The following is a 14,423-nucleotide window of genomic DNA, read 5'->3' as shown; positions in this document are numbered from 1 at the left end:
AAATCAAACTTATCTGAAAGTGCATTTATGATAAATTTAATCGGGGTGAGAAAAAAAAAAAAAAAAAAAAAAAAAAAAAACAGGACAGGGAGAGGCTCTTCCTGTGCTGGTGTTTGCCTTAGGGTCCCTCCCTCTGTCATGTGATTTGCACATTTTGCTCATTTGTGCCTAAATTCTGACTCATTCTCACTTCCTCAATACCTCACGCAAGCCTACTTCCCTACCTCGTATCTTTTTCATCTGTCATATGATTTTGCACAAATATCCTACTGTACACTATATCGACACTTTTTAAATATCATGAAACTCGTTTTTCCTCATAATTCCATACGAATTAGCGAAATCCTAACGCTACTGTAATATTGAAGCCCACGGATGAAATATTGTAGGGGTCCTGATGTTGGAAAGGGGCGTGGAGAAGCGGCCATGACACGTTATGATTGAAATGTGTTTTATCCAATGAACTGAAAATAAGCTTTAACGTCATCAATACATTAGCCAATCAGATTTCATGTAGCTGACGCCGGATCCGTCTTTGACAGTCTGCTGTAAGGGCGCAGAAAAGCGAAACCTCAAAACATGTCGGTCCTCCCTTGACAGTACGCTGTGTTTTCCTTATTTCCAGCATGACAGTGAGCGTTATAACGCTCTGATTGTGTGATTCTGAAGAAGGCTCGACGCATCGCGTAACGGTAAGGTATGTAGCCTGTTTTGCTAATGTTTATATCGTTTATCCTACCATGTAACCTTGTTCTGTTGACAGCATCACACCCTGCAGGGCTGATGTCTGTCGTGAAATATACAGTATAACTGCAAATTAAATATCAGATTAGTCTCATTTTATTGCATGGATGGGTCATTTGTGCAGAAATGTTTTTACTTGCTATGGCTAAGCATATGTATGTATACATGTGTTTATGTATATGTGTGTGCACTGCAAATTAATCAAATTAGTGTCATTTGTTTAGACTTGTGCTTTTTTACATGTGAAGCGTAATATATATATGATGTATATGTAAGATGTTTATGAGTTTATGATAAAACAGTAGCAATTTTGCCAGTGGGCTCAGAAAAATACACTTAATTCAAAGGGGGGAAACATGACACCACGTTGGCAGATATATATTCTTGTTTTAAGTATATATAGCCATGATATTATGAATTTAAGACTTTAAGACTGCTCAGATGTAAGGGCAAATTAAGCCCTTAAATGTAAGGGCTTTTTTTTTTATTAATCAAGGCCCCTTGTTAATAGTGATGTAATATACATAGAAAGCATATTAAATGCAAGTGTATGCATTAATGTTTCAACTTTTGTGAAAATAAAATGTCAAAATATGGGTGAAATTGTCATTCAGAGTAACAGAAATGTTTAAAAAAGAAACATCATACTTATTCAGATCTGTACTTATTAAAATATATAAAACAAAACAAAAAATCATGCAAAATGTAATTATATTTTAAATGATTAAAATGTCTTTTTGTGAAAAAGTAGGTAAAATATGTGTGTGTACATATATACATATTTACATAGATACATACACACACACACACACACACACAAACACACGTTTGTTTTTGTGAATTGTGGGGACTTTCCATAGACTTCTATAGTTTTTATACTGACTAAACGATATTGTCTATCCCCTAACCCAACCCTAACCCTAAACCTAGCCCTCACATAAAACATGTTTGCATCGTTGCGTTTTCAGATAAACACCATTTACTATTTTTAATAATTATTGCGGTCCCCACAATGTCAAAAATTTCAGGTTTTACTATCCTTGTGGGGACATTTGGTCCCCACAATGTAGCAAAAACAAGTACACACACACACACACACACACACACATATTTTAGTTACTTTTTCACAGAAAGACATCTTTTGCTTCTGCATATTTATTGATAAAGCTGTATTCTGTTGTTGTGTATAGCAGCTTTAGACTCACTGCGTCGATTTTTGTTTTCTTTTTCATAGATGGAAACTCTGATTCCCATCATTAACAGACTGCAGGAGGTTTTCCTCACAGTTGGAGCCGAGATCATCCAGCTTCCTCAGATTGTGGTCGTGGGATCACAGGTGAGTCGTGAAAAACATGCAAGGTTTCAGTTTGAGACTTTATGCAGTGCATTATAATGTAAACCGTCACTACTTAAGGTGTGATGTTTGTTTGTGATAATACATCATGCACATCATCAAGTAGAAATACTGGCACATGAAAACACAGTGCCAGTATTTCCCTTATGAGGTCAAGCATGTGATCTGTTGCCATCTTCAAATGAATCCACAGAGCAGTGGAAAGAGTTCAGTACTGGAGAGTTTGGTTGGACGAGACTTTCTGCCCCGAGGTTCAGGAATAGTGACTCGGCGCCCTCTAGTGTTACAGCTGGTGAACGTGCCTCCGCTGGAGGAGAGGCGGAAACAAGACAATGGTAACAGATTTTGACTCTGTTTATCATATCTGTACTCTATCGACTGCAGACACAGATATTGTGTCTCAAAAAAATAGTGATGTTCCAACCTAAACAGTATTTTTGGCCATCATAGACATGACTAGGATGCCTAGAAATGCTTTCTAGGTAGCTAGGTTGTTTTGTTTGACACAGCCAGAAAGTTATTGAGAAAAAAAAAGCTCCAAGAGTTTTTTGCATGAGAACATGTCTAGGGCACAAGTGCTTGCTTTGCATGCCTTGAAATAGAAGTAGGTCATTTTTTTTTTTTTGTTCTTAAAATAAAAAAAAATCTTTTAAGAAATGTTCTGGGTTTAGTACAAGCATAGCATGAGGAAAATATCTGAGAAAGATAGCCACAAGACATAAACATTGTTTGAAATACTGACTGTTTAAACCAGGGATAGGCAACGTCGGTCCTGGAGTGCCACTGTCCTGCAGAGTTTAGATCCAATCCTTTTCTATTTTAATATTAAAATAATAAAATAAATAAATGAATAATTTATTCCTGTGATCAATTTGAATTTTCAGCATCATTACTCCAGTCTTCAGTGTTACGCGATCCTTCAGAAATCATGCTAAAAAATAACATTTATTATTATTATCAATGTTGAAAACAGTTGTGAAAAGCATAATACTTTTTAATATTTTTGTGGAAAGCATAATACATTTTTTCTGGATTTTTTGATGAATAGAAAGTTCAAAAGAACAGCATTTATTTGAAATAAAAAAACTTAACATAGCATTAAATAAATGTTGTTAATGTTAGTTTTAATGAATTTATTGCTCAATAAATGTATTAATAAAAATTGTTCTGGTCCAGGTTAAATATATATTTTTAGTTATGTATTTGTAAGATTATGTAGATAGAAATATATAGCACCTTAACAAAAAGGAGTTTATAAATATTATATATTATAAATAGATATTATTTATTATAAATAATGCAAAAAAATCAAAATATTGAGAAAATCGCCTTTAAAGTTTTCCAAATGAAGTTCTTGGTAATGCATATACTAATCAAAAATAGTTTTGATATATTTACGGTAGGAAATTTACAAAATATCTTCATGGAACATGATCTTTACTTAATATCCTAATGATTGTGGCATAAAAGAAAAATTCATAAGTTTGACCCATACAATGTGTTTTTGGTAGGGCTGTCAAATGATTAATCATGGTTAATTGCATCCAAAATAAAAGTTTCTGTTTACATATTATATGTGCGTTTACTGTGTATATTTATTATGTATATATAAATACACACACATACATATATATATATATATATATATATATAAGTAAAAATAGTTTAGATTTATATGTAAAATATTTATATTTATTTATAATCCAAATTATATACAGGTATAAATATTTATACATATAAATATATATTTTTAAAGTACATACATGTATGTTTGTGTATTTATATACACATTATAAATATACAAAGTAAACACACATATTGTATGTAAACATAAACTTTTATTTTGAATGTGATTAATTGCAATTAATCGTTTGACAGCCCTATTGCTACAAATATACCTGTGCTATTTAAGACTGTTTTTGTGGTCCAGTGTCTCAGATAGATAGATAGATAGATAGCACCAACAAAAATTAGAGTTTTGTATGCATGTGCATCATATTTCTTCATATTTCAATGGGTTTCATATTTAAACCTTCTGGGATGTCTTGTCCCATAGACTTCTGCTGTAAGTGCATTACTGTAAATGCAATTATTGCTTTATTTTTCCACACATAGAGCTCATATTGAATGTTCCTTTTAACATCCGCTCTCTGGCAATGTTGATGTATTCTGACCTTTCTGTGAATTTGTTTCTAATCCACTTACAGTAGCGTTTCTTCCTAACGCTCTCTCTGCTGTCCTCTCTTTGCTTTCTCAGGAAATGGAGCTAAACAAAACACCCAAAACAATTATCCAGGTCTCTGCTTTTCAACAAATGTTTGTCTGCATGAACGTTCATCTGTCCACTCCATTCTCCTGGCGTGCTTCTCATCCCACAGCCCTTGCTCCGTCTTCTGTTTTCTAAATGTTGTTCTTTAAAACTTAGATTGTTTTTCCATCTGCTGTGTCTTCATTTGTAAGTCCTTCTGGTATTTTTCCTGCACTTTAAGACTAGAGCAAATGCATGTTTGGGCTTTACTCTCCTTTGGTTGTGTACTAATGTATCTGGCCACAGTAACATTTCTGGTCGAATATTGATTTCACATTTTGTTCACGTCAGTTCTCCTTGCAGTCAAAGCCTGTAAAAAGCTTTTATTTCCATTGAGGTCTTTTATGGGAATAGGGTTTCTGCTAGAATTTCTGCTGGGCTCAGGGTCATAAATATTGATTTGCATTGTCTTGTGTGTTTGCGTTCTTCTCTCTTGTTCTTCTAAAGGTGTCAAAGCAGAGGAATGGGGCACCTTCCTTCACTGCAAAAACCAGGTAATTAAAGACTTGGAGTTGTTGAAAAAATAGGTCATGCAGAACACGCCATAGCTTGTTATGAACCTCGACTCTATTGAGATGCTGTTTTCTCTTTGCTCAGATTTTCACAGACTTCAGTGAAATCCGGAAAGAGATCGAGGACGAAACGGATCGCAGTACCGATAATAAGGTGCAGCGGAAGCATGGCACTTCAGATAGTTTGAAACACTCTTGTAATTCCTTTTTAAGGCTCTGTTTTAATTGAACTCATTTAGTTGTTCTCTTTTTCCTCTCCAGGGCATCAGTCCAGAGCCCATTTACCTGAAGATCTATTCCCCTAACGTACTCAGTCTGACGTTAGTTGACTTGCCTGGCATCACTAAGGTACCCACAATGACTAGATGTTTTCTTTTACCGTGCAATGCAAACAAACTCATTTGCTTGAGGATAAAAAGCATAATTTTTGTATTTTGTTTTATCTTTTGAAATTAAATGCTTTCAAGTGAGCATGTTTCTTAAAGGAGAACTGCACTTTCAGAACAACAATTTACAAAAAATATACAGTCTTCAGTCGTGAAGAAATTATGGTTTTTGAGGAAAACGTTTGTGACCCTGGACCACAAAAGCCAGTCTTAAGTCGCAGTGGTATATTTGTAGCAATAGTCAAAAATACATTGTATGGGTCAAAATTATAGATTTTTCTTTTATGCCAAAAATCATTAGGAAATTAAGTAAAGATCATGTTCCATGAAGATATTTTGTAAATTTCATAAAATGAATATATCAAAACTTAATTTTTGATTAGTAATATGCTATGCAAAGAACTTAATTTGGACAACTTTAAAGGTGATTTTCTCAATATTTTGATTTTTTCCACATACTGAAATAGTTGCATCTCAGCCAAATATTGTTCTATCCTTACAAACCATACATCGATGGAAAGCTTATTTTTTCAGCTTTCAGATGATGTATAAAGCTCAATTTTGAAAAATTGACACTTATGACTGGTTTTGTGGTCCATGGTCACATTTAAGCATTTTTCTCCATATAATGGACTTGATTGGTGCCCCGATTTTGAACTTTCAAAATGTAGTTTAAATGCAGCTTCAAAGGGCTCTAAACGATCCCAGCCGAGGAAGAAGGGTCTTATCTAGCGAATGCGCGTCCACGACGGTACGCACTATTGAATCGTTTTGAATGGTCAAGCGGAACATAGGCGGAACTACAGACCCAGTGTTTACAAAGACTATGGAAGTTGGACAATTCTGAAGCCGGAGTACACAGACAATGAACTTAGACGTGATTCATAGCGTCGTGGACGTGCATCCCAGAGCCTGTGCTACACAAGCTTTTGTGCTTAAAAAGCATACAAATTTTTATTTTTTGAAAAAAAAAAAAAAAAAATGACCAATCGTTTCGCTAGATAAGACCCTTCTTCCTCTGCTGGGATCATTTAGAGCCTTTGAAGCTGCATTTAAACTACATTTTGGAAGTTCAAAATCGGGGCACCAATAAAGTCCATTATATGGACCAAAATCCTGAAATGTTTTCCTCAAAAACTGTAATTTCTTCATGACTGAAGACAGAAAGACATGAACATCTTGGATGACAAGGGGGTGAGTAAGTTATTTGTAAATTGTTGTTCTGGAAGTGGACTTCTCCTTTAAGTTCAAGAAACTTAATATCCCACAATAAATCACACCATATTCAGTATGCTTAGATAATTAGTTCAATTTTCTCACATAGCCAGACTTTGACTAGCAGCATAAAGTCTAGTCCACATTTTTTTTTTTGTTATGATAAAAAGCTACCACTTTTGGACAGGAAGACAGCATCAAAACTGATGTGTAATATTACCAACCAGAGTTTTTACATGATGTTTAGGGAAAGGTAAATCTGAAATCAGATATTGATAGTGTGGTTAAGCATAACTAATTTATTACTAACTCTCTCAAAGTGCCCCTGTTATGGATTTTTGAAAATTACCTTTCCTGCAGTGTGTAACACAGCTCTAAGTGAATGAAAACATCCTACAAAGTTTTAAATCTGAAAATGCACAGTGTATAAAGAGTCAACTCTGAATCACTGAAACGAGGGATTTTTAAAATGATTCCCAAGCTGTTTCCTGTTGACGTCAACTTGAAACATTAGCATATTGACCACCCTCCTCAAGCCCCCCGCTTGACAGCCTAGTTACTTACACAAAACCAGTTGTACTTCGTTACTGTACTTAAGTACATTTTTCAGGTATCTGTATTTTACTGGAGTAGTTTTATTTTGAGTAACTTTAACTTTTACTTCACTACATTCCAAAGCATAAGATCACACTTTTTACTTCACTACATTTCATAAAACATGTTGTTACATCTTTTAATAGATCACATGCTCCGAGACTCAGAAGCGGTATCTGATTCACGAACAAACTGATTCTTTACAATGAACCTGTTAAATCGATTCGCAAATCGCACCAAACGATTCATTCACGAATTGGAATGATCCAATTGCAGCTGTTCTCGAGTCGACAACTCATTGATGTGAAAATTAAGTGACTAATGTCAAATTTTAGGATTAATTATTGTTTACTGAAACTGTCAGTTTTTTGTTAAATCTGCTGTAAAGGGTGATCTGTTTAAGCCCACTGAAATGCTTGAATTCAGACACGTCAACATCAGTGTCTCTATGTTTTAGGTAAAAACATGCTGCTACAACGTTAGCAGTTGTATTAAAATACTACGCATTTAGCCAAATGTGACATCTGTTTTTATATTGTTTATCAACAATATACATTTTTATATTGTTTGGATCAACTAGAGTAGACAGATAAGAATGTTTATCCATAACCATACTGAAAATAAGTAAATATTGTTATCTAATGCTAACTGTCTACCTAACAAGATTACTGGTACCTACAGAACTGGTAACTACAGTAATTATTAAAGTAGGAAGTGATGTCCTCTGGGGGCATTTGGCCAGGTGTGTTTTTACACCACAGACAAGGTTTGAGAGGAAAAAAATATAATTATATTTTCCTTAAAATGTTCTTGCTAACTTCAGGCCTTATTCTCATGTCATATATAACTGTGACGTTATGCAAAATAACAAGCTTTAAAACACTTTTCTTACTGGTGAAAATTAGACAGTCAAATCTGTTTTCTCTCGGGTACATAGTGTAAGCTTCACAGTGAACATCTCATCAACAGTCCATATCAACAACAAAAACTCCATATAGTGGTTGTTTTGGGAAAATCCCAGGTATTTTGAGCAGTAGGATTATACAAAATATATGCTAATATAAAAGTAGCCTACTCGAGTAAACTTTTTTTAAGCGTACTTTCACTTGAGTAGGCTTTTACTTTTACTGGAGTAATATTTTATTATATGTATCTGTACTTTTACTCAAGTACTTGATTTGTGTACTTCATCCACCACTGCACAAAACTACTGAGAAACTTTGCTCTCTCCTACCGGACTCGTGTGTGTATCAGAAAGCAGGCTATGGACCAAACCACTGTTAGGCAAGGGAGGGTGGACTCAAAACATTTCTGAACTTAAAACGTTTTTATTTTTGCATTTATATTGTTTTACTACTTACACAATTATTTTAAGTATATGTACATAATATTATTTACAATAGTCGCTTGTAATGATATTTTTAGGGGGGACAACCCCACAGATGGGGGGGACATGCCCCCCCCTTGATTTACGCCTATGGTCATATGTCTTTCACACATCCAGTCGGTTTATCTTCATTAGTAACAAGCAATTTTATCTTTAGCTTGCATTCTTGCATTTTTTTAATCATAATAGACAACAGATTAAGTAAAAATATTAATATGCAATAGTGCATTAACATAGCAAAATACTCCTCTTTATAGTTATTTTTCCTAACTGACTGAAGAGCTTATGGATGCTGAATGGTTATTCTGAGGTAAATCTATTGTTATGTGATGATGTTTACACAGTAGTGTACACCTGTACACGTTTTCTGCAGTTTGACACAGAACGAGCGATTACATGAGACATTTCAGTAAGTTGCACTGTAGGCTCTTGTAAAATAGCTTAACTTTTGATATTAATTCATATTCATTTGGTACTATAGTAGCAAAAAGAAAGATATACTGGATTCACTTGCCGCTTAAACTGAGGTGCCAAAGTGACCACGCCTGTCGCGTTAAAGAGCGTTGTGAATTTGACATGATTTTAAAGCTGATACTTTGTTTATTAAAAAGTAACAAAGCACAAAGCTTATTGCGATTACTACAGCAAGTGTGCTACAAATAGGCTAATATGAAGTTTATGCATTAACAGAACACATCATATAGACTAAGATCTTAAAGGGGTCATCGGATGCAAAGTTCACTTTTACATGTTGTTTGAACATTAATGTGAGTTAGCAGTGAGTTTTTTTTTTTTTCCTTTACTTTACTTTAGTTGAAAACCAAATTCCTCCGCCCGCCATCGTTTCCTCAATATTTGTGTTGCTTTTGCCGCGAGCTACGGGCACCTTCGTGCCCATGCTGATGTGGCTAGTGGTATAAAATGCATTGCTAGTGTTGATCAGACAGGCCTTTGTTACAGGCCTATTGTTGGTTATCCATGAAGTCAAATAAGAATCCCCCAATGGCTTTTTAGTGCAAACTATTAGCCCAAAAATCCCATCTGCGCCCCTGAACGAGACAGCCAGAAGGCTTTTCAATCTACACATTGCCATCATGGATTTACTGTAGTAACACTTACTGCACCATGGTATTGTGGCAGCAATGTGGGATATTCACATTGAATTTTATTACAGGAGTAATGGTATATAATTATAGTATGTATGTATTTGTGATTAAGCTGTAGCATGTGTGCATTTATACTGAATGTTTTTAGACTACTGTTTCTCATACAAATAGGCTACCTATAAAACCATGTAGTTATATTTTACCGTGGTATTGAGGTACCATTACGTGTGGTTTTAACTTTATCATGTTTTAAATGTATGCTTGCTACTATGGGAGACCAATGCTTAATTTAAAAAAAAAAAAACTGTGTCAGAATAAATGTAACCATATAAAACTGAGGTTGCTACAATTTTTACAGATGCTACTGATTGAACAAAAATTCACCTCTGCATCCTCAAGCTACTATCAAATGTGCATTTCTAAGAGACAAAAAAAAAGTGATATTATTATTATTATTAGTAGTAGTATTATTAGCAGACAACCCAAACCTGTTTCTTGATTTGAAACTATATATCTCAATAGAACATGCAGAAATTAATTTTTCTATTTAGATATTTATTTTGTTAAGGAAAATTAATGGTCTGGTTTCTACAACTTTCACTTTGGAGACTTTAAACTCGAAAGAAATAAAGATTTGACATTTATTGTGATAATTACTGATATCGACTGATATGAAAATTATCATGATAATTTTTTTGTCCATATCGCCCAGCCGTACGTCAAATGGAATTCACTAAAACTATGTAAATAAACCTCTGTTAATTCTCAGTAAAAACGTCTGTATGACAAATAAAGTCAAACTGGGGTGCGTTTCCCAAAAGCATCATTAGCCGACTATGGTCACAAATTCCATTAAACTCTGTTGGTAACAAGTTGCTTTTGGGAAATTAGTAATAAGTGAGGCTGGTGATGCTGTTTGTGGAGTTGTTTAATCCTCCTCTGCTGAGATCTTCAGACATTTAATGTCTTTTAGTTCAGTTGATTTCATCTAAGGCTGTGACTGGAAGTTAGTTATAGTAATTATAAATAATTTGTAATATTATTTCTCCAATGAGAATTTTTGTTTTGATTAAATCTGTATCTTTTTATTTAGATCAAAAATAGAATTTAAATTTATTGACTTTCTTCGTCAAGAAAAATATACTTTTATGCCAGCTTCTATAAAATAGTTTTCATAGAAATATTGTTTAGTGCAAGTTATTTATTTTTCATTGGCTCAAGTTATAAAATATAAATGTGAACCATTACCCAAATTTTTTTTTAACTGGAATGAAAACATTTTTCAGTGCAGAAGAAAACACTCTGTACTCAAAGCAGCCATTAGCTTTTATGTAGAAACTGTTATATAGAAACAGTTCAGCATGATTAACAATTAATAAAGCGTCCAGCAGTGTCTGGAAAAAAAAAGTGGCTCATTGACCATTTTCCAGTTCGTTTTGGTGAAAAACAACCTGATATTTAAGCAATTGTAGCTATGTTCTCCATCCAGGACTTCACATTCCAATCCAGTATTTGGCAGAAATGTGCCATTCTTCTTGTTAACAGCAATGACTTTCAAAAGCTTTGTAACCACAAGTATAGACAGTTTGTGTGAGCTTGGCAGCTCTTGCCTACAGCACACCACCACATTAGCAACTGTTCTGAAGAATCTTTTGTGCGAAACTTGTCAGAGGTTTAGTGATTGACATAAATAGTGCAATGCATTGATGCATTCTATTGATGCATTTATTTTTGTAATCGTCATAATCGATTTTGACGACGTGTCATTTGTGTGGGAAACTCTTTCGCCCTCATGCAAAATTCCTGATCGCACATGTTGAAAATAACTGGATTTTACCAACTAAAATTTTCTGAACAACGATAAACATGTCCACAATTTTAAAATGATTATATTGAATTGGCGATGAAAATAATCAGTGGCAAATTATTGATCTCATCTGTGCATCCACCAGTTATGTCACTTTACAGTAGTGAATAATGAGATTCTCTGGACAAAACCAAATGGCGTGTAGCGGAGGACACAAATTGAGCTGCTGCAGGAAGAGTGCACAACCCAAGTTGCCTTGTATATAAGAATGCTCTATAGCAGCCTTGACAGATATGTATGCTGTTTAAAGCATTTGAGATGTGCATTCCTCAGTGCATAACTTACATTTCACAGTTGTGTCCTCATCTGTTAAAGATTAGAGAGTCACGCTATTATTTCCATTTTGCATAAAGGCTAGTCCTGAAAGCTAGTGAATCATTCGTAAAAACTTCACAGACTTCACTGAATAAGCGCATAGATGTGCATACGCTTCAAACAGACAGAGGACCTCATGCAGCAAAGAATATATTTTTGCAAATATATTTTTGGTTTCAAAATATACACAAATGTCCAAAAAAAATTTTAAAAATATATTTATGTAAATATAATTTTTAGCAATATATTTTTTGGCCATTTTGTTTGGAAAATATAATTTAAGAAATATAAATATCTTTTTTAAATATATATATTTTTTAAAATAGATTTTGCCCTATATATTTCAGTAAATACAAAAAAAAAACAAAAACATTAACATGTCACATTTGAAGAAAAACTTTATTTCTTGTCTATATCACAGATTTTACAGTGTACCAAAAAAAGTACAGTATTAAAATATTAATATATTAATAAAAATATAATATATATATATATATATTAGAAACGAAAATATAGTAAATATATTATATATAAAAATACTAAAAATATAGGAGTGCAATAATTCTGATGTTTTACTTTTTGTTTTTCAGAACTAGCCTTATGAAAAATTGAAACAGAAGCATGATTTTATTTGCACATAATGTATAATATACACAGATATATTCATTTGTTTTCATAGCCTTCAAAGTGCACATTGTTTTGAGGGCAGGATGTGGAATTACGTTTTTTAATAATGTATTAAAATTATTTATTTATTTATTTTATTAAATTTCATTTTTAATAATTCATATAATTCATTTAATAAGTAATATTGTTTGGATTTTTTATTCTTAATGAATCAAAATAATCATTAGTTGCAGTCCTAATTGCTTCATTCACTCAATCTTTGTCATACGATGTGATTTCTTTCTTTTTATTTTTTGTTTTTTGAGTAGGTCCCGGTCGGTGACCAGCCTGAAGATATCGAGACTCAAGTCCAAGAGATGATTCTGTCATACATCTCCAACCCCAACTCCCTCATCCTGTGTGTTTCTCCTGCAAACTCTGACCTCGCCACATCGGATGCCCTTAAACTGGCACGAGAGGTGGATCCCGATGGTGAGCAACATGCACAGAATTCCAGATATCATTATTACACACTGAACGGCACTGTGGGAAAGGAGTGTATTCATTACCTGTGTGCGCTCAGGTCGCAGGACGCTGCTGGTGGTGAGTAAGCTGGATTTGATGGACGCGGGAACAGACGCTCTGGAGGTGCTGCTGGGCCGGGTCATACCCATCAGACTGGGCATTATCGGTGTGGTTAACAGGTCAGTCACCATATTACCTCTTACCCTATCTGGATTTTAAATTGAACATTTAAAATCCAATTTTGCATCCAAAATTTTATTTCCAAAGCAACAGACTGATATCTAAGTTGTTATTCACTGAAAATCCTCCATTGTAACATGGGTGTGAGAGAGTCAAACCAAGCCAGTCGATTTGGTCAGTCGTAATTTTACACACATTTTAGCTTTTCTATAGTAAACCTACAAGTTCACACTCCATGTACTTTTTAGTGATTTCACTGTGACTACATAGATCAGAAATTTAATGTTATTTCTGTACAAGCACTCCATAGTTCATGCATGTGTAGTCTACTTCTAATTGTGATTTAAATATCCTCAAGAAATGTGAGTTTTGATATTTCAGTCCACTGTATTTTAATACATGCAAGCTGTTAATATGAATTTAATGTATTATTAAATTATTACTGTTAATAATATGTATAAAGAATTCTGATACCGAAACACTACTGTTACAAAGTTTGCAGTTGTTATTATTTACTGAAATAGTATTTATTAATATTTTCTAAGATCTAATGTTTATTTAATATTTATTAAATATTTTTGAACGTCTCACCAAAGCTGTGTTAATTTACTTAAAAATACAGTATATAGGTAATAAAAATTTCAAAAGAACAGCATTTATTTGAAATAGACAAATTAAAAGTCTTATGTAACAATGTACTTTTTTTTTTTTTACTTTCTCTTTTTAATGTCGATTTCAATGTAATGTCCTTGCTTAAAATGTTCTTTAAAAAAACTAATTCTACCTAAAGGGGGAAAAATAACATTGATTCTAAATAACCTCTGAATAATGTTAATTTTGTCAGCCATTTCTTAATTAGTAGTAGTATTTTAAATCAGTCTTGGTCTTAGACCTGGTCAAATGTACTTTTCAGTTATCATATTTAGTCAACCTTGTCCTGTTTGTGTTTAGTCAAGTTTTAGTCAACTTAGTCACATTTTCACTAATAAGCACTAATCAATAGAATGTGGACTCAAACACCTCTGTAAAATTAATCCCTAGAAAAAAAAAATAGGTATTTTTAAAGGGCCACAGACACCTCTCCTTTCAAAAAATAATTAAATTCTAATTTAATATAATCTTGTCGGTTAATGGTTAATAATCGGTTAACAAGTGTCAGCTGTTGGTTAGGAAAAATAACTGCAATGAACATGCCTATTTTCTTCCTTTTCTTCTATTTTTATCCTTAAGATGTTTTGTGAATACGGGCTCTGATTTGGGGATTTGAACTCTTGATATCTGGCAACATGAAAATCTTGCATTGGTAGATGTGTGTAAAAAAAAA

The 14,423-nt window shown here is 33.5% G+C and overlaps 1 protein-coding gene across 1 annotated transcript in view; it reads left to right on the top strand.

Moving 5' to 3' along the window:
- The first annotated feature begins 539 nt into the window (after positions 1-539).
- The window catches only part of si:dkey-32e23.4 (dynamin-1-like protein), a 42,546-nt gene continuing 28,662 nt past the window's right edge, over positions 540-14,423 (top strand). Inside the window, 9 exon segments of the mRNA XM_051117406.1 lie at positions 540-692; positions 1,979-2,080; positions 2,292-2,433; positions 4,356-4,394; positions 4,854-4,900; positions 5,004-5,072; positions 5,180-5,266; positions 12,724-12,886; positions 12,978-13,098. Of these exon segments, the coding sequence (XP_050973363.1) occupies positions 1,979-2,080; positions 2,292-2,433; positions 4,356-4,394; positions 4,854-4,900; positions 5,004-5,072; positions 5,180-5,266; positions 12,724-12,886; positions 12,978-13,098 (770 nt within the window). The 5' untranslated portion in view covers positions 540-692.

This window comes from Labeo rohita, chromosome 8 (genome assembly GCF_022985175.1).
Source record: "Labeo rohita strain BAU-BD-2019 chromosome 8, IGBB_LRoh.1.0, whole genome shotgun sequence".
NCBI classification, from domain to species: Eukaryota; Metazoa; Chordata; class Actinopteri; order Cypriniformes; family Cyprinidae; genus Labeo; species Labeo rohita.
This window is presented reverse-complemented; position numbering and strand designations above follow the sequence as displayed.